Source organism: Geotrypetes seraphini, chromosome 17 (assembly GCF_902459505.1).
Source record: "Geotrypetes seraphini chromosome 17, aGeoSer1.1, whole genome shotgun sequence".
Taxonomy (NCBI): domain Eukaryota; kingdom Metazoa; phylum Chordata; class Amphibia; order Gymnophiona; family Dermophiidae; genus Geotrypetes; species Geotrypetes seraphini.
The window spans coordinates 15,473,295-15,495,246 of NC_047100.1; the positions used below are offsets into that span (position 1 = coordinate 15,473,295).

Sequence of the window (21,952 nt, forward strand, 5' to 3'; positions counted from 1 at the left end):
GATCATTTTGCAGTATTGGTTCAAACCATTATCTTGGCACAGCTGGATTACTGTAACTCCATTTATGTGGGATTAAGCTAAGGAAACGAGAATCGGCTGTACCGTATTTTCACGCATATAACGCGCGCGTTATACGCGTTTTTACCTACCGCGCATACCCCTCGCGCGTTATATGCGTGAGCGCGGTATACAAAAGTTTTAAAACATAGTTCCCACCCCGCCCGACACCCGATTCACCCCCCCAGCAGGACCGCTCGCACCCCCACCCCGAACGACCGCTCGCACGCGCTCCCACCCGCACCCGCATCCACGATCGGAGCAAGAGGGAGCCCAAGCCCTCTTGCCCGGCCGACTCCCCGACATCCGATACATCCCCCCCCCCCCCCCCGGCAGGACCACTCGCACCCCCACCCCGAAGGACCGCCGACTTCCCGACAATATCGGGCCAGAAGGGAGCCCAAACCCTCCTGGCCACGGCGACCCCCTAACCCCACCCCGCACTACATTACGGGCAGGAGGGATCCCAGGCCCTCCTGCCCTCGACGCAAACCCCCCTCCCCCCCAACGACCGTCCCCCCCAAGAACCTCCGACCGCCCCCCAGCCGACCCGCGATCCCCCTGGCGACCCCCACGACCCCCCCACCCCCCTTCCTCGTACCTTTGGTAGTTGGCCGGACAGACGGGAGCCAAACCCGCCTGTCCGGCAGGCAGCCAACGAAGGAATGAGGCCGGATTGGCCCATTCATCCTAAAGCTCCGCCTACTGGTGGGGCCTAAGGCGCGTGGGCCAATCAGAATAGGCCCTGGAGCCTTAGGTCCCACCTGGGGGCGCGGCCTGAGGCACATGGGCCCAACCCGACCATGTGCCTCAGGCCGCGCCCCCAGGTGGGACCTAAGGCTCTAGGGCCTATTCTGATTGGCCCACGCGCCTTAGGCCCCACCAGTAGGCGGAGCTTTAGGATGGATGGGCCAATCCGGCCTCATTCCTTCGTTGGCTGCCTGCCGGACAGGCGGGTTTGGCTCCCGTCTGTCCGGCCAACTACCAAAGGTACGGGGAAGGGGGGTGGGGGGGTCGCCAGGGGGGTCGCGGGTCGGCTGGGGGGGCGGTCGGAGGTTCTTGGGGGGGGCGGTCGTTGGGGGGGAGGGGGGTTTGCGTCGAGGGCAGGAGGGCCTGGGATCCCTCCTGCCCGTAATGTAGTGCGGGGTGGGGTTAGGGGGTCGCCGTGGCCAGGAGGGTTTGGGCTCCCTTCTGGCCCAACTACCAAAGGTAAGGGGGGTGGGGGGGTCGTGGGGGTCGCCAGGGGGGTCGCGGGTCGGCTGGGGGGGCGGTCGGAGGTTCTTGGGGGGGGGCGGTCGTTGGGGGGAGGGGGGTTTGCGTCGAGGGCAGGAGGGCCTGGGATCCCTCCTGCCCGTAATGTAGTGCGGGGTGGGGTTAGGGGGTCGCCGTGGCCAGGAGGATTTGGGCTCCCTCCTGGCCCGATATTGTTGGGGAGTCGGCGGTCCTTCGGGGGGGAGGGATGTATCGGACGTCGGGGGGGGGCATCAGGCTTTCAGGATGGGGACAGACCTTCAAGGGGGGACAGTGCATGGAAGTCAGGGGGGGTGAACGGAGAGTTGGGACAGCGCACGGAAAGCCAGGGCGGGCGAAAGGAGCGTCGGGCAGCATGCGCGGTATACCCGTGAGCGCGGTATACCAAAGTTTTTGTACATATCATCGTGATTTCTGCGCGCTATACCCGTGTGCGCGTTTTATACGGGTGCGCGTTATTTGCGTGAAAATACGGTAATTGATTCAAAATGCTGCAGCCAGACTGATTTTTAGAAAGAAAAAATTTGATCACGTGTCACCTCTGTTGAGAAAATTACATTGGCTTCTGTTTCAATTGAGAGTTCAATTTAAATGTGCCTGTATATTTTTTCATCATTAACAGGAATCAAGTCCATTAGTAAAATTTCATACTCCTTTCCATACTTTCCAGATTTGTAATCTATCCCTGAAAAGAGGCGTGATCCCAGAGGATTGGAAGATAGCTAATGTTACGCCCATATTTAAAAAAGGATCGAAAGCTGACCCGATAAGTTTGACTTCGGTTCCGGGGGAATATGGTGGAAGTGCTGATAAAAGACAGCATCGATGAGCATCTAGAAAGAAATAAACTTATGAAAACAAGCCAACATGGCTTCTGCAAGGGAAGATCGTGCCTAACGAACTTATTGCACTTCTTCGAAGGAATTAACAAACGGATGGACAAAGGGACCCCCATAGACATCGTATACTTAGAAATTCTAAAAAGCCTTTGATAAGGTACCCCATGAACACCTACTACGGAAACTGAAGAACCATGGGGTGGAAGGAGACGTAGATAGATGGATCAAGAATTGGTTGGCGGGTAGAAAGCAAAGGGTAGGAGTGAAGGGCCACTACTCGGACTAGAGGAGGGTGACGAGTGGTGTTCCGCAGGGGTCGGTACTTGGACCGCTGCTGTTAAATGTATTTATAAATGATCTAGAAACAGGGACGAATTGTGAAGTAATAAAATTTGCTGACGACACCAAACTATTTAGTGGATTTAGGACTAAAGAGGACTGCAAAGATTTACAAAGGGACCTGAACAAACTAGAAGAGTGGGCAACGAGATGGCAGATGAAGTTCAATGTAGAGAAATGTAAAGTCTTGCATGTAGGAAACAGAAACCCGAAGTACAGCTATACGATGGGAGGGCTGGTAATGGGTGAAAGTACCCAAGAAAAGGACTTGGAGGTAATAGTGGACAAGACAATGAAGCCGTCGGCACAGTCGGCGGACGCTAAGAAGGCGAATAGAATGCTAGGTACTATCAAGAAAGGTATTACAACTAGAACGAAAGAAGTTATCCTGCCGTTGTATGGGGCAATGGTGCACCCGCATCTGGAGTAAAGCATCCAGTATTGGTCGCCATACCTTATGAAGGATATGGTGATACTCGAGAGGGTTCAAAAAAGAGCAACACGATTGATAAAGGGTATGGAAAACCTTTCATATGCTGAAAGATTAGAGAAACTGGGGCTCTTTTCCCTAGAAAAGCGTAGACTTACAGGGGACATGATAGAGACTTACAAGATCATGAAGGGCATAGCGAAAGTGGAGAGGGGCAGATTCTTCAAACTTTCAAAAACTACAAGAACGAGAGGGCATTCGGTAAAAATAAGAGGGGACAGATTCAGAACTAATGCTAGGAAGTTCTTCTTCACCCAAAGGGTGGTGGACACCTGTAATGCGCTTCCAGATGGTGTGATAGGACAGAGTACGGTATTGGGGTTCAAGAAGGGATTAGATAATTTCCTGAAGGAAAAGGGGATAGAAGGGTATAAATAGGGGATTGCTATACAGGTCCTGGACCTGATGGGCCATCGCGTGAGAGGACTGCTGGGTATGATGAACCTCTGGTCTGACCCAGTAGAGGCACTGTTTATGTTCTTATGTTCTTACTACAGATAACTGCGATATGGAATGGACTACCTCCTCAAATTAGATCATGCTTATCTCTTCAGATCTTTTACAAAACCTTAAAAGCCACTATGTTTCATCGCTTTTTAAGCTATAGCTCCAATGAATGTTAATGGATCTTTCTTTGTGATTTAATTATGTAAACCGAATCAAGCTCCTATTTTATAGGAGATGATTTGGTATATAAGACTAAGGATTAGATTAGGACTGAGGTCCAGATGCATTAAAGCCAGCAATTGTCACTAAACCTGTTTTAACAGCTTTAGCGAAGATCACATTTGCCCACCTGATACAGAAAACAGCTCATCGCCTGGTTTCTGCACAATTGCTTATTCCCCAATCCAACCATGCAAATAACCTAATTAATATTAAAATGCTATGTAAACTAGTAGAGCGATTGATGCTCTAACATGGCTTCCCGATGCACAAAAAAAAAAAAAAAAAATAAGTGATCACTTTTAGCCATCCAAAAAAACAACTGGTCAAGACTAGTCTCTCACCTCTCTAACATTTTTTTTTTTTTAATGGGCATAGCACAATATCTGTTCCATTAGAAAAAAAAAAGCACTCCCCTCTGCCAATGAGAGCCCTCCCCAAAGAAAGCACCGCAAACCTAACCAAGCCACCCACCCTGTGCCAGTGAAAACAGCAGGAGGAATGCCCACTTCCTCCTGCCATGCTGAATCCCCCCCACAGTGAAAGAAAATTGGTAGGAGGGATGCCCACTCCCTCCTGCCAATGCAACTCCCCCGCCACGGCAGCAATATGGGAAGGCCCACTCTCACGCCAGGCACCCCTCCAAACATCCCCTACCCTCTCCCTCCCCCCCTGTAATAAAGGCAGGAGGGATGCTCACTCCCTCCTGCCATGGATTCTCCCAGACCTCCACCAGTACCTTTTAGTGTTGGAAGGATGGGGGAAGTATGGTCCCTCCTCCTTCAAGCTCCGCCAATCCCAAATGGCGGGCCTTCCCCCCTCGGTGCATCATGTGATGCACAGGGAGGGCCTGATTAGCTCAGATGCCTAAGGCCCCTCCACCTCCAGAAGCCAGGTTTCAGTTGGAGTAAGCCCTTGCGCCCAAAGTTTGGGGTGGAAGTCAGCTCTAAGTGGAGTGCCATTTATAGAACAGTGTTCTGTTCAGATGTTTTTGACACCATTTTTTAAGCATCATTTACTAAATCTAGCCCTTTATGTCATCTTGAGAAACAACCTCAGCATTTTAGAGGTTCTATCAAGCTGTTTTTGAACAGGAAGGCAGACCATCTATGATTATCTTAACCTTTGCCATCAACAGGTACATATAAATTATGTTTCTCAAGCTGCAACTAATAAAATATATATTTCACTCATTTTTCACTACTTAAGTGACCCTACACAGATATTTGGCCATGAGTCTGCCTTGCAAAATTCAATAATTTTATAATGGAGATCCACTGGGGTTTGTTCATTCTGCAAGACACATGCTGTAAAATATGGTTTTCCATATTAGTAAAAGATATATTTTGCTTCCATATGCAATAATATCTCGCTACTTACATGACAAATATGGATAGATTTTGTGCAGCAAACATATTGCAGAGCAGCTTCAGCATTTCAAAATTTTGGACACAGAAATCCATGTCTTGCCAAAAGACTCTCAAAACAAAACAGAAAAAAAAAAACCCAAAACCTACTTCAAGCTGCTGCAGAGAGACAGGGTGTTTAATTATATTTTTGAAATTCAAAGTGGCAGTTGCTCTCCAAAAGCACTGCTAAATAAAGAAAAACAAATCTTTTTTCTTAGGATAAGAACATAAGCAGTGGCTCTGCTGGGTCAGACCAGAGGTCCATCTTGCCCAACAGTCCCACTCACGCAGCGGCCCATCAGGTCCAGGACCTGTATAGTGATCCTATATCTATACCCTTCTATCCCTTTTTTCTTCAGGAATTCATCCAATCCCTTCTTGAACCCCAATACCGTACCCTGTTCTATCACACCCTCTGGAAGCGCATTCCAGGCGTCCGCCACCCTTTGGGTAAAGAAGAACCCCAATAGTTACCATACAGTCTTCGCAATTATTGTGTGCTAGTCTTTTTCACCTATGCACAGTAAGTTCAAAAACGTACTGTACTTTGGTGAAAAGGTCCCAGAGAGAGAGAGAGCAAATCTACAAGGTGAATTTTAAAAAAATCTTTGATGATATTACACGATGTTACACGAGTACAAATGGAGGCTTAGAGGGGACATGATAGAGACTTACAAGATCATGAAGGGCATAGAGAAAGTGGAGAGGGACAGATTCTTCAAACTTTCGAAAACTACAAGAACGAGAGGGCATTCGGAAAAATTAAGAGGGGACAGATTCGGAACCAATGCTAGGTAGATATGTCCAGCATTCCTCTTGCATGCCTACCATCAATATAGAAACATAGAAACAAAGAAACATGATGGCAGATAAAGGCCCATCTAGTCTCCCATCCGCATCCACTATCTCCTCCTCTCCCTATTGGCTAAGGCTCTTAACATTTGCATCTCCTCTTCCTATAGGCTAAGGCTCTTTACACCTGCATTGTGAGGTCATAGAGCTGCCCATCCGCAGTAACCATGATCTCTTTCTCTCTCCGAGAGATCCCACGTGCCTATCCCAGGCCCTCATGAATTCAGACACAGTCTCTTGTCTCCACCACCTCTTCTGGGAGACTGTTCCATGCATCTACCACCCTTTCTGTAAAAAAGTATTTCCTTAGATTACTCCGCAGCCTATCACCTCTTAACTTCATCCTATGCCCTCTTCATTGGCTGGTGTAAGTACATGTATATAAATGATAGGTTGTGTCCACACTTGGTTACACTAGCATTCGACAGAGTGTCTGAAAAGAACACGAACCCCAGCATTTTTCCAAATAAACCAAAATTGTTCTGAAATTTGAGACATTTATGAGTACTTTATTTTTCAACAGGATGGAGGTCTAGCACATCAAGCTCACAAAACAGTTGATTAATTAATGAAGCACTTAATTAATGAAGCACCCGAATTCCTGGAGCCAACAGCTCAGTGGCATCAACAACTTCATGAATGCGTCAAGGTTGAAGGACATTTTGAACACTAATTATGAACTAATAAAGAAAAAAAAACCTTTACACTATGTATTTTCAAAGGTCATACTTAGGGGTTCTTATTCTAAGCTGCAGTAAGCACTACCACGTGCTTAACCACAGGTTAAAATGTACTACTGAAGGGCATGCTCAGGCATCATGGGTAGTTTTTGCATGTGCACATGCAACCCACATGCTAAAAAAATAGCTTTTATTTTTTAGCGCTGGGGCAGGTCTGTGGTGGAGAGGCGTATTCTGTGCTAATCGGTTAGCATAGCAAAATAAGTATCGGTAAGTGCTTACGTGCTAATGGTCACATGTTAATGGGAGAATATTACATGGCCATTATTGCCAAAATGGAAAAATCGGTCATTTCCTGGCAACATTAAAAGTGGCCTTAGCACACGGGAAAGGCACATGCTGGGGACAACGAGGGCAACTTTTTAGCACTGCTCAGTAAAACAGCCCGTAAATGTTTAAACAATTGCAAAGTATTTATTTAAAAACTTATATACCACTTTAAACCAAAGCAGTACACAAACGACATACAAAATATAAAACGTACATCAAGCAATCAGCTCTTCCAGAATCTAATGCATTGAATTCCCCAGCTTCACATAAAAGCTGACACACACAAATTTTTATTTTAAAACATCCTTGTGTTTACACAAACGCATCTGCCCATTCAAACCATTCCAAAGCTTGACCCCCCCATGATGGAAAACATTAACAACCCTATACGCACATGTGATATGGTGTTTACTTTGTTGGTGGTCAAGTCTCGTTGCATTTTCTGACCTTAACTCTCTAGTTGGATAGTACTGTTTCAACATGCCCTGAAACCACCCTGGGTCCTATGATATAAAGTCTGATGCACAATGGACCAGAACCTTGAATTGCACCCTTTGCTGCACTGAAAGCTAATGTAGCGGCTTCAAGATTGGTGAAATGTGGGCCCTTCGAGACGCACCTGCAATCAATCGTGCTGCAGAGTTCATGAGCACCTGTAGCGCCTTGCACTTCATCTTTGGCATTTCAAGTATGAAATTATGTATGTGGGTCCCTTCTTTTCCAGACACCGCGCATATCGGAACCTAGGTTCTTTTCTAAAAGGTGTCCGTTTATAGAATTGCCCCCGTTAAAATTACCCTCATATGAACAGTAGACCTTCATAACTAATAAATGCACTGGCAAGGCATAATTCTGATTAGAAATGAGTTTTCACAGTACAACCAGGATTCATATTAAGATTTTACAGTAGGCGTGCACTTAAAACGAATTACTAGCAGATCAGTTTTATTCAGCATTGTTTTAAACTGTTTAGAAACCAAAGATTTTGATAGTACTTTTGGAGGTTGCTTAACATGTTTTCTTCTAAACCCCGGCAGCATGAGGCCCTCCTCATATATGTTCTCTCTCTACAAAACAAGACATCTTCCCTATGTCACCAGGGCATATGTTACAGATTCTCCTGCTTCTCTTCACCTGGTTTGCTATCTTTTAAAATATCGTCATGCATGAACTACAAAAAGAGTTCACAGACTGTATGAATTTCATAGAGCAAAGGTCTAAATACACTTCTCCACACATACAGACGGTATAGTTGGCATCTGTGAGCAACCTGCTGTGATACTTAGTCAAAGGCATATGGGATTTCTGAACTGTCTTTTTGAAGAAATATAAATTACAGTGTTGCTCAACTAAAGAATTTGTCTAGCAAGAAAAAAAAAATATATCAGACCAGCTCTCTGCTTATGGAGGAAAGCTCAACTAAACTATCCCTCTCCTTTTGTATTGATCTTTGCATGCTGCACCAAACATTATTAATTTTGAATGGATTAGTTCAACATTCAGGAAGTAAATCTCATTAGAAATGTATGCTGCCAATCAATTTTGCTTTTAATATATAGCGTTTCTTAAGCTTCCTAATGTAATCCATATAATTTAAAGTGGCACATCAAGCCCCAAGAGACAAATTCCTGTGAACTTAAAAAGATGTGCATTGACTTACGGTGGCACAATAGACTCACTCTCTTATTAGAGAGCATTAACTGGATTTAAAACAAACAGAATGGAAGCAGCCCATGTGCATAAAAGGGGCAATTCTATGCCACGCATATTACTCATGTGTTTAGAATAATGCCACCTAATATTCAGCAGTAGTTAGCTGGCTGGGAATGGCTCCCAGCTGGCTAAATACTCCTAAGCCGGCTAGCCAGCAGTATTTCAGCAGGAGGAAGCAGCTACCTCCTGCTGAATATCCTGGTCAGCTCATTGGCAGTTGTCCGGTGATGTCATGCGATAAAGCCAGTCACCACAGCTAAGTCTATTGGCCAGATAGACCCGCCTAAAAATCAAGTCCATCTTTTTTTTTTTTTTTTTTTTTTTAACACTAGGCCTTAGCCAGCCACAGCTGCACTGAACCTGAAAATTCAATGCCAGTGGCCAGATATAGCCCTGGCACTGTATATTACATTACATTACATTAATGGCTTATATTCCGCCTGTACCTTGCAGTTCTAAGCGGATTACATCAAAAAGATAACTGGACATTTCCAGGAAGAGAAATACAATTAAAGACGTTGGACCTAGTACAACAAAAAGATAGCTGGACTTTTCCAGGAAGAGGAATACAATTAAAGGCATAAGGTCTAAAACAATTTTGATGTGAGGATGCTAAGAGGGGGCGAGAGGGGAAAAGGAAGGAGTTAGTACATTTGGGTGAATTTCTTGAATAGTAGGGTCTTGATTTATTTGTGGAATATATGGGTTCACTGTTCAATGGCACAGTAAGGGGGTGGGGGCGCCAGCACTTCATTTCCTCTACACCCCCTCATTCCTTCCCACTCCGCGCCAGCACCTCACTTCCTATACCCCCCCCATTCCTTCCCACTCCTCCCCTGCCACACGCGCACCTTCAATTCACCCCCACCATACCTCCAGTTCTTTGCCAGCGCGAGCAGCAGCTCCAACCTGCCCCCTTGCATCTGCTTCGGCGTTCCCCTCCGACATCACTTCCGGGTCCCGCGACTAGGAAGAAACATCACAACCGACATCGGCAGCAAGATAAAGATGTTGCTCGCACCGGGGAAGTTAAACAGGTGTGGGGGAAGGGAAGGGGAGTGCGCATGGCAGGGCGGGGGCAGAGAAGAAGGCAAGGGGGGGTGCCTCCCACCCTCACTATGCCACTGTCACCGCTGACTGCGAGAGGTAGCCGTGCCGCCTTCCACAGTCTGAATATTGGCCCCATGGCACATATAGGGGTAAACGTCAAAATCCTACTTAAGCGCTATTCTGCAAATACTTGCTTACCTCCTTATTCTTTAAACTTCTGCACACATATTTGTCCCCAGTGAGAAAATTGCACACCCAGGGTATGGAATATTTCCAATTATGCATCTGACTTGGAGGGTCCTTTTACCATAAGTGCTAATGTGCGCTTAATGCGCTTAATGCGTCCTGCTGCAATAGGCTTTTAAGCCTATTGCAGCAGGACGCACTAGAGCAGTGGTCTCAAACTCAAACCCTTTGCGGGGACACATTTTTGATTTGTAGGTACTTGGAGGGCCGCAGAAAATATAGTTAGGGGTCCTTTTACTAAGGCGCGTTAGCCAATTTAGCGTCCGCTAAATGCTAAGGCGCCCATTAGATTCTACCGTTAAGGCAGGATATTTTACTGTTAAGTAAGTTTGTTAGTAACTACTGTAGGTCTTATTATATAAAAAATGAGAACTGTGCTAAAATAACAGAGTTATTATCAAATAACTCATCTTAACAGTAGACACAATCCACTGGGCAACAAATGCTAGAGAATCCAAATAAAGAGCAGAGAAGTCCATGTCTTCAAGCCAAAATAAGTTCAAGTTTCCAAGTTTCCAAGTTTATTATAAGATTTGATAAATCGCCTATTCCAGGTTCTAAGCGATGTACATCTATAAGTTACAAAGTTAGGGTAAACATACAAACTAAAAGAACTTAATATTAAACAAGTTAAAATATCATAAAAGTACATGACATAAAATCACATGACTAGACAAAAGCAACAGGACTGATTAACATGTATGATCAAAGAAGGGTAAAATTATGGGGAGAAATACAATTCAATATAAAAGAAACAATTAAGGTTAAAAACATTAGGAAAAGGGGAGAAATTTAATATAAGATGTAGAAAAGAAAAAATTCAATTAGTCACTAAAAGCGTCTTTGAAAAGGAATCCCTTAAGTTTGCTTTTAAATTTATCTAGCATTCTTTCCTCTCTCAAATAAATTGGCAAGGCGTTCCAGGCTAGAGGAGTGGTATACAAGAAATAAAATTATTATTATTATTATTATTATAGACTAAGGACATAACTCGACCATGGTTGTGTTTTGGGTAAAAAGCCTGCCTCAGGGGTCCTAGAGTGTATGAGAAAGAAGATCCAAAAACCTGTACAAAATATATAAAAAAAAAACACTGTAAAAACAAATTATGTCACTTATGATATTCCATAGACAAACATATAATTAGAGCTAAGTAAAATTTAAACATTAAAGTTACTTTGGCTTGAAGTCCTAGACTTCTCTGGACCATCTTAACATTGTATATATTCCCCTTTTATTCTTAAACTCACTCCAGAGGACCCTTACTTAGCTTCATCTCCCCAAAATTCAACAGCTCTGGATGTTAATACTTTTTCTTTTTAATTTTAAAGTACCTTTTTCTGGAGAACGTTGATTTTTCTCTCCTTCACTTCCAACATATCTTTCATGTCTCGTATTTCACCAGCCAAAGTGCCTTTTTCTTCTGTAAGGTCCTGAAGCTGTTTTGTTTTTTTATTAAGAAATGTTTCCTTCTCTTCTAGTCGTAATCGCAGTGCATCGACCTATGAAAGGTTTTGCAAATATTAATGTACTATTCTTTAGAAATAACTCTATATGTTTGCATTAATGGAACAGAAAGGTTTCCAAATAAGAGCAACCAAATACCCTTTTGATTATTACACATAGACAATAAGTAGCCTCATGAAACACAACTTAATTTCTGTATTGTTTTCAAAAACCTTTTGACACAAAAGAAACTCTTCTGAACAAGTTCAGGTAAACTACTTCAAATTAGATTATTCCAATTGGGGGTGATGGTGGACATGACAATGAAGCCGACAGCACAGTGCGCAGCTGCCGCTAAGAGAGCGAATAGAATGCTAGGTATAATCAAGAAAGGTATTACAACCAGAACGAAAGAAGTTATCCTGCCGCTGTATCGGGCAATGATGCGTCCACATCTTGAGTACTGCGTCCAGTATTGGTCACCGTACCTTAAGAAGGATATGACATTACTCGAGAGAGTTCAGAGGAAAGCGACACAACTGATTAAGGGGATGGAAAGCCTTTCATACGCTGAGAGATTGGAAAAACTGGGACTCTTTTCCCTGGAAAAGAGAAGATTAAGAGGGGATATGATAGAGACTTACAAGATCATGAAGGGCATAGAGAGAGTAGAGAGGGACAGATTCTTCAAACTTTCAGAAAATAAAAAAACAAGAGGGCATTCGGAAAAGTTGAAAGGGGGCAAATTCAAAACAAATGCTAGGAAGTTCTTCTTTACACAACGTGTGGTGGACACCTGGAATACAATTCCAGAGGACGTTATAGGGCAGAGTACGGTACTGGGGTTCAAGAAAGGATTAGACAAATTCCTGCTGGAAAAGGGGATAGAGGGGTATAGATAGAAATTTACTGCACAGTGTCACAAACCTGCTACTGAGGTCAGGTTTGTGCCTGTGAAAGCACAAAAACCCCTGATCTTTAAAAGGGCTGATCAGTGCAGCAGCAGTGCTAGCAGTGGAGAACAGGATTCTAGCCCTGAGGAGATTGCCCAAGAGCAGGAGCCCTGGGGGGAGGGGAAGCAGAATGAGTTTAAAAACTTCCCTGAACCTAGAACAATCCCTGCTAAGAAGCACTCTGGTAGGCAGGCTCCTAATCAAGCTAGCACCCAGCTCCTGAGATTAATTGAGCAACACCACAAGGCTCAGCAAAAGCCAACCCATTCTCCTTTTAGAGCAGGGCGTGGCTTTCTCAAACCTGGTCATAACCAGCAGTCCAGGCTGGGAAGATTCAGTCTGGACCCAACCTGGGAAGAAGACTCATGTCCTGGTGCTGCTCCTCTGTCTCAGCAAGGGAACGAGATAGAAATGGAGGACCTGAGTAATTTCCCTTTGGCAAGCTTACCTGAAGAAGCAATGGACATTGCCTGTGACAGTTGAGAAGACTGCAGGAGAGAGAGCTAAGTTGTTTTGCTATGTTTGTTCTTCTCTGACAAACCTGATTTGTGTTTTGAGGCACCTGGGAATTGTGCTGGCTGGGACTGTGTGTGTGTGTGAGAATTCTTATCAAGTCTCACCCTGAAGAAACCTTTTTGTTCTTTGAAGGACTGTGAACTCTGTTTGGAATATTTTTGGTTTGCCTTTTTTGTGATAAGGCCAAGTTAGCTGCTGATTGTTGTGCAGTGGGAGTTGTGGGGTCTGAATCCACAAAGATCCTAGGTTGGGATAGAGGGGCCATTTTCTGGCAAGCTAAATAAGTGGATTCAGCAACTCCCCACCCCCGTCAGCTTTGCTGGCTTAAAAGGGGAAAAGCCTGTGATACTCTCAGGCTGACACAGCGTGCTTGTGAAAACAAACTGACTTTTGAAGTGCATAATAAGGACTACATAAGAAAGACTTACCCTGAGGAAGGGGCTGCTCAGGTTTAGCTGTAAAATAAGCTGAACTAATGAGCTTTCTTTTGTTTTTCTTTTCCTTTTGGATGTGGACTTGAGCACAGTGACTGTGATAAATAAAGTGTGCTATCTTTAAAAAGCTGAAGCATCCTGAGCAATTTTTGTGTTTACCTGACTTTATTACCACCAGCAGGGCCTTTCAATTCGGGAAGGCACGTCTAGGAACTGTGTTTGTGCGCAGCACCCGGTAGCCATTCTGACTACTCACTATCGGGTGTGCGACAACAGGTCCTGGACCTGTTGGGCCGCCGCGTGAGCGGACTGCTGGGCGCGATGGACCTCAGGTCTGACCCAGCAGAGGCTTTGCTTATGTTCTTATGAAAAACTTAACATTTAGAATAGTTTTTGTGAACCTCAGTGAAAAAAAAATACAAAGTAAAAAAATTATGAATCTATTTGAAAAAGTTTTAACAGATGAGACAAACTTTATGCAACACAATTGATGAGAATCCAACTTTTACATGGAAATTGAAGCAGATTTAACAGAAATAAAACAAAACCACAAATCACAAAATGCAAAGAATATTAACAACAAACAAACTGAGTAACCTACATAAAAAAAATGTCTAAAGTCACAACTTAAGATAAATATCAAAACAAAACTGATGAGAGTAAGCATCAGGGATCTTGAAAGTGATTCACAATAACTCCTTAAAAACACTGCTATAGCTCTGTCAAATCAGAGAGTATCAAATTATAAGCTATGCTCTAACAAAGTAACGATAATAATCCAAAATTGAAGAAGGCACAATATACAATAAACTTATGGTTCAATAGAGTTTAGGTCTGTGGGGACTGCAGCATTCCCTCAATTCAAAGATAACAGCTATCCCGCATTTCTACATACGAGTTCAGAGATGACTTTATAAATTCAATTCCATGGGATTCAAATGTTTCTTGACAGCAAACCAAAGAATTATTTTTCTTCCTTCCTTCCTTCTCTCTCTATTTTCAGCTTCAAGGGAAAAAGCACTTCTCTTTGAAGTAGACTGCTATCTGCTGGAGGGTAGGACACCACTTAAGTCAACCGTTCACTTGTGTTTCTCAATTTGTGACATTTGCATCTCTTTTCTTGAGATACAAAGTCACCCCCTCATTCTATGGACAGGTCACTTAACCGTTATTCTGTACCTATGCAGTTAAACAGCTTAGCACAGTGGTCTCCAGTCTTTTTCATGTTAAGGGCCATACTGTGAATACAAAAAAGTTCTGAGGGCCATCAAAAGATTTCAAGCTTACACATTCTACTAATTTTGTAAACCACCTTGAACTTCTTGGTCGGATTGGGTACTAAACATTAAAATTAATACTAATAATGATTCTACAACACTTCAAGGATATATTTTAAAATCTTACTTTATTTTGGATCATCAACAGTACCAAATTCAATAAATGAGAAACCTAAGTAACGCACTTAAGACGTTGTTTGCAGTTACTATATCAAGTGGGCAAGACTGAAATTAATGCATTTATAGAATCTGAAGAGCATTTCAGCCAATTGTTTGAGGACTGCATAGAGGACTTCAGGGGACCACTGACTTAGTGCATATTTGTAAGGGGAGTAACATAGTAGATAAGGGAAGAGAAAAGATCTGTATGGTCCATCCAGTCTGCCCAACAAGATAAATTTGTAGCATAAGGTATAATGTGATACTACATATGTATACTTGATTTGTTCTTGCTATTTTTAGGGCACAGACCATTGAGGTCAGCCAGCTCTAGCCTTGTTCTCTAAGTACTGACGCTGTCATCGATGCTCCACTCCAGCCCTTCCAAATCTCTCCAGCCATGATCAGGGCACAGACTATAAAAGTCCGCCTGACATTAGCCTATCTATCCAGCCACAATCAGGGAGTTGTCACAGGGAAGGGTTATGATCATGTCATAAGCATGGCTGACATTTGCATGGGCAACTTACAGAATACTAAGTTGGCCGTATAAATGCCACATTCAGGCATGCCTATTTATGCCAATCATAGACCAGGTGTGGATGTATACAGGCTCATATGCACCAGGTTCGCAGCCCAAACAAATATGGTGTCTAAATGTTGACATCCTATTACAGAAATGTCTTATTAATGACTGTTTAGGGTTTCTTCATCAGAACACAAAGGGGAGAAAAATCTGGCAATTAAAGCACCCTAAAAAGCTGAAAAGGTTTAGTTTAGAAGGACTGAATGATCACAGCAAGTTCACATCCAAAACACAGATTAAGTCATTTCTATAGACCTGGAAAATGTTTTTTCTTAGCACGGAAAACCAAACATATCTGTTTACTGAAGATGAAAGAAAAATTAAAATAACATATGCCAGGAAATTCAGCTGCAGGGGCAATAGCAGAATGGTAAACAGGCAGAACAAAGAAGCAGAAAGAAATCAAATGAGACTGAACTAGCCACAGTACATTTCACCCTCCAAGAGAGACCATCATGTCTCTTCAACTTCCAAAATTTTACTAGTATTAAGGAGAACAATAAGCTCTACAAATCTGTTTGTAAGTGTGTTATCTCTCCCTGAATATCTTCCATCTCATGCCACTTCCAATTTTTACCTCATCCAATTAATTCCTCCCACTAAGCCAAATAATTAAGAAGTTTAAGTATCAAGTCTATTTAAAAATTTGATTCAATCGCAATTTCATATTTCAAAGCGATTTTACAAGTATAAAATCGGGGTATCAATAAAACATAATGTATATTAGACTCTGACAATACACGACAGACATAGGGCAGGCTGTTTGAACTACAATGTATTAAAGAAAAGAAAAAAACATGTAGGGTTAAACATTAGGGTAGGGAGTTGGTACCCATTCATTTCTTTTGTAAGTTTAGTAGATCTCTGATGAAAGCCGAATACAAGTAATCCGAAAAACCAAAATTTAGGATTCAAATGCGTCTTTGTAGAGCCAGCTTTTTAGAAGTCCTTTGAACCTATCTAGTGATTTTTCTTCCCCGATATATAACGGCATTGAATTCCATATTTGTGGTGCCGTGACAGAGAAGATTGTGTCCCTCCGAGTGGCCATACTAGGGCAGTCCAATGGTCCATCTCAGCCCAGTATCCAGCTTGTAACAGTGGCCAACCCAGGTGACAAGTACTTCGCAGAATCCCAAATAGTAGCAAAATTCCATGCTACCAACTCCAGGGATAAGCAGTGGCATTCCACGTGTCTATCTTAATTACATTACATTACATTAGAGATTTCTATTCCGCCATTACCTTGCAGTTCAAGGCGGATTACAAACAGAGTTATAAAAGGAGGGTTACAATATTGGATCATTGGTAAAATCAAGAGAAGTTGAGAAGGCGGATTACAGAAAGAGATATAAATGGTGGGATACAGTAGATCATTGGTGAATTCAAGAGAAATTGAGAAGAACTGGTAGTAGCTGTGGGGCGGGGTGAAGGCAGGAGGATGGAAGGTAATTGATATGTTAAGAGTGATTCAGTGATTTCTTGAAGAGAAGCGTGTGTAGAGTGCTGCAGACGCTGCTGGAATCGGAAGGTTTGTCGGGATCGCGGGAAGGGAAGGGGGGGGGCGGTAAACAACTAAGGAAGCCGGCCAGACCGCAGGAAGGGAAAGGGGGGGTAGGGGAAATGCTGCTGCTGCACAGGGAAGTGGTGTGGGGGGAGGGAATGCTGCTGTGGCTGCTGCACAGGGAAGTGGTGGGAGAGAAATGCTGCTGCAAAGGAGGCAGGGAGAGAGACAGATAGAAAGAAAAGAAGAAAGACACAGGGGCAGGGAGAGACACAGAAAGACAGACAGACAAAGGGGGCCATGGAGAGAGACAGACAGCGGGAGGGAGAGAGAGACAGAAATAAAGACACACAGACATATATTCTAGCACCCGTTAATGTAATGGGCTAAAATACTAGTGTTGTTATATTAGGATCATGAGCCACAAGGATGAATAAAGAGGAATTTAACAATCCGAAGATATGAATGACTTAAACGTCAGAAGACCACAAAAACCTTAACCCACCAGAGTAGCTCCTCTGAAGCCAGAAACAACTGAGACCCAATTTAGTAATTATAGTTGAGACTAACAACTCAATGTGCAGAGCAGTATGCAAACATGATTTCAAGCCAAGAACCTCAAACAGTTTCCAAAACATACAAAACTGAATAGTCATAAGCGTAACTTTATACAATGGTATTTGAAAATATTAATGGGGTCAATTATATTTTACAATAATTTCACAAATACTTGAGAAAACTAGCATAACTGATAGTGTGACATAAATAATATGAAACTAGTTTAATATAAATCCTAAACTGATCAAGTTTAAAGGGTATTTTGAGAGATTAGAACAAACAGGCACTGATGCCTCTTCACCAGTGATCTCAGTATTAAGCACAGTCTAGAAGAAATACCTAAAGGTTAGCTATTTTTTTTTTTATTCAGGTGTTAAATGCGTGTAGTTTAAAGCTAAAATTCTCTCTGTATTTTAAGGTTATATATTTTATTTTTTCACCTCTCAACCTCTATATTCCAACCAACTCCATTTCTTCCCCTTCCCCATTTCTCTTGTTTTGCCACTTAAACCTTCAACCCGTTATCACATTTTTTTTCCTTCACTCTATCTTTCATCTTTTCTAATACAATTCTCCTTCCATTCAGGGATACCATGGACCTGACACCTTGGGACTTAGCCCTAAGTCCAGGAGTTGCCATTGCCATTTGATGATCCCTCCTGACATGAAGAAGAGACATCAAAATCAGTCTTTTGTATTTATACATTTGTAGTAGGCAATAACACGGTGACAAAATTCACCACCGTTCCCATCCCCATGGATAACCGTGAGAAACAATCCCGTGTCATTCTTTATTGTCTATCTCAACCTCAGTCCTACGCCAACATTCTTCGATGCAAGGTTTGAGGGTCAAGGGCTGAGCCCATTCATACTCTGATTCTTATGTGAGCCAAATATAAGATAATGAAGCTATTGTAACATCACTGATAAGCTTGGCTCTTATTGGTGGAGTGAGACATTATGACATCACAATATCTGCTCTGGATACCAGACACTGTCATTCTTTAGTGTCTATCTCGGCCTCAGTCCTTTTACACCAACATTCTTCAATGCAAGGCTTGAGGTTCAGTGGCTCTTGCCCATTCATACTCTTATTCTTATGTGAGGCAAGAATAGGATAGTGAAGCCATTGTGACATCACTGATGAGGTTGGCTCTTAGGCATTGGTGGAATGAGGCTTTATGACATCCCAATCTAAGCTCTGGAATGTTGCTACTCTTTGGGTTTCTGTCAGGTACTTGTGACCTAAATTGTCCACTTTTGGAAACAGGATACTGGGCTTGATGGACCTTCGGTCTGTCCCAGTATGGCAATGTTCTAACTATCCTGTATCATTCTTTAGTGTTTATCTCAACCTCGGTCCTTCTACACCAACATTCCTCAATGCAGTGCTTGAGGGTCAGTGGTTGTGCCCATTCATACTCTGATTCTTCCCTCTCTCCTTAAAGAATGACATGGAGATGGTTTCCCGCTGTTATCCATGGGGATTGGAACCGTGATGAATTTTGTCACCATGTCATTCTCTAATTTGTGGTTCCAACTCTTTTAGGAAATAAGGACTATAAGTTGATAGATGCGGTAGCACAAAACTACCACATCTATCAGGGTCAGATGGAAATCCTATTTTCAGAACCCAGGACAGATTCTGTAACCAGCCTAAAACAGCAAGTTCAAAAGTCAAATATGGCAGAAAATATCTTCCTACTTCTGTTATAGTTTTCATGTATTTCAGCTGCATCTGTTGAAATGTGATGGAGTTAATATTTGAAACAATTTAAGCAGGCAGACTCTCAATGCCTTATTTTGAATGGATTGCAAATGCTTAAGTGAAAATTGGGGAACGCCAGATCAAAAAGTGAGATAGGGCATTATAATTGCATGACGACCTTTCTACTGGTAGTTTCTGTATATAACTGACGAAGAGTATAAAAGCAGTGCTAGATGACCAATGAAATACAGCGATCAAAATAAAGCTGGTAGTCTCTAAGAGTGTTTCAATATTTAAAGAAGTCTACTAGCTGAATGGAGGAACCCAATAACATAGGGCAACAGAAGACCTTGAGAAGCCAGTCAGCTAGATAAAAATTGTTTTCGAAGGATCTAAAACAAGTGGTTGTTACAGAATCACTAGAAAACTTAATCCAAACAAACCTGAAGTGGAAAGAGGTCAGGATTCAGTTGATCTATGTAATGCAATAGGAGATTGTCATTGCCATACAAATATATACTAGTACCCAAGGACTCTAACATAGCTAATGGGATTAAAAAAAAAAAAACAATTACGGTAAAGAGCAACGGGGAAAGCTCAGAACCCCAGAGGGCACTGCAGGGTAATTTGTATGATGGGTAAAGGGTCTAATATAGGGAAACTTTAAAAGAGTGATGACAAAGAAATGAGGCAAACCACTTTAACACAAATCCTGATATATTGATAGATGCTAATCTGGTCAGAAAAAGACTGCCTTCAACCAGATCAAAGGCAGCCAAGAGGCATCACCAGAACCACCTTATACTTATCAAAATTGCAATGTAACTCGTGTGGAAGGGCAGTTAAAACTATTTTAAAAATACAGAACTCAAGTTTAAAACTCATATGAAGTTATATATCAAAGGAGGCAATGAAGAGAGATGTCAGACCAGAAACGGATAGAAAGGAAAGGACAGATGCCAGACCTGTGGGGGGAGGGGAGGAGGAGAGAAAAGGAGAAAGAGATGCTGGACAGTGGGAATAGAGAGAAGAGGGCACTTCAGTTTGACACAGGCAGCCCTGGGCTGCTTCTCGGGTTCACTCACTGGTAGCTAACACTTCTGGTGTGAAGTCACTTGTACTGCGTGAATAATAGTGCAAAATGGCTGGAATCTGAATTTGTCAAGTTTTGCGTTCCCAACTGCACTTCTGATGTAGCATAATATGATTAATTTTATGGGGTATCTGAATCTAAGGAAATGATAGCTAAGGATTTTATAAATTATTTCTCAAGCTGACCTCAGAAAGGCTCTGCCCAGCTAGTACGATTGCAAGCATGAAACAAAGTTACGTACTCCTTTCAGTGAATACAAAAGATAGCTGAGCTTGGTATCAGTGTCAAACAGAACTTTACTCTGCTAGATATGCACAATAACAGACATTGAAGCAGTGTCAAACAGAACTCTATTCTCCAATCTATGAACAGCAAACAGAGGCTGGAGTAGAACAAAAGACACAGGATCTGGAATAAAAATTTTCATTACCTAAGCCATCAAAAGCTGGGATGAGACAAAAGGGATACCATCTACCTGAAACTCCCCAGACACTTACCCTATTAAAATCCAATCAAGTTTCTGCCCAGCTCGAAAGTATGTGACTAGCCGAATCAGATGACATCACCCAACCAGAGCAGAAACCAGTTTGAAATGAATTCCTGAGCTGTGATTGGACAATCTTGCTGATGTGATCTGACCAGACTTCCAGTTCCCTTGGTCCATAAAAATGGGAGATTCACCTAAGCTCCTCCTCCTTTGGATCACCACTGGACATCTGCAACACATCTTTCTTGAATCTCCTCTGCATGCAAATCTCCATATTCCACTCCCAGCCAATCTGCAATTGAAAAACCTTTCTTCCAGCAAGATCATCATCTCTTCCAGCCACCCTCTACAAAAAAACCTCCTTCAACCTTCTAACCAGAAGTAACAATAAGAAGAAAGAATACATTTTGGGCCTTTATCAGAGTGAGTTACTCTTAACCCAGTTTAATAATATTTTATCTTGTGGCACATTCCCCTTGTTTAAAAATCCCTAAATTGTAACTAAAATCACTGCATAATCTTGTTAAATACATTTGTCTCTGTAATAATAAAATCCCAGCGCTTCTTTAGATGTTCCTAAATATTACACAGAGCTAAGATATAAATAGGTAGTGTATTCCTCAAATTAACATCTAATTATATGAATATAGACCCCCGATTCTCTTCTCAATCAAATTTGTGGCTATATCCTGGAGATTCTTGTTTTTAGTAAAATGTTATTCCTTGAGAGGGCTCTACATCTCTAACCAACTCTATCCTTGTGTTGTCTTGGTTCTCCTGGTAGTGCCCAGATTGTAATTTATTAGGGAAGGAGGAGGGGATCAATTTGGTTTGCCTGGCTTCCAATATTTCTTTAGTTTCTGATCTGGCAAGCCTCTGTGCGGCATTTTGTCTTGTTTAGTTTCCTTCTGATTGCCTATGGGGCTTATTTTCAAAAAAATAAAGATGTCCAAAAAATGGCATCACCAAAACATCCAATTGACAATTTTCAAAACTAACTCTTTAGATGTCTTGTAGTTCATTTACCCTCCAAGATTTCTAAATATTAAGGGGGCATTGTTAGAGGCATGTTTTGGGAGATATTTAGGTGGTCTTAGCACTTGGACATCATGCAGGTATAATCAAACATTTCCCAAGACGTCCAGCATCTAAGGGCCAAAAAGGTACCCAAACTGATGAGATGACCACTGGAGGGGTGAAAGCATGCCCCCCACACACACACACACTCCCCAAGTGGTCACTGACCTCCTCCCACTCACCTAAGATGTAAGAGAAACATTACATATCAGTCCCTATGACAGCTGCAGGT

The 21,952-nt window shown here is 42.6% G+C and overlaps 1 protein-coding gene across 8 annotated transcripts in view; it reads right to left on the reverse strand.

The window, feature by feature from the left end:
* ERC2 (ELKS/RAB6-interacting/CAST family member 2) overlaps nucleotides 1-21,952 on the reverse strand; it is a 779,911-nt gene that overhangs the window by 546,595 nt on the left and 211,364 nt on the right. For all 8 annotated transcript variants that reach the window (XR_004537423.1, XR_004537420.1, XR_004537424.1 and 5 more), the window contains one exon: nucleotides 11,257-11,424. Coding sequence is in view for 1 of the 8 variants with exons in the window: in XM_033926752.1 (XP_033782643.1) it covers nucleotides 11,257-11,424 (168 nt within the window). In the remaining 7 variants the exon portion in view is untranslated. The remainder of the gene's footprint in view (nucleotides 1-11,256; nucleotides 11,425-21,952) is intronic.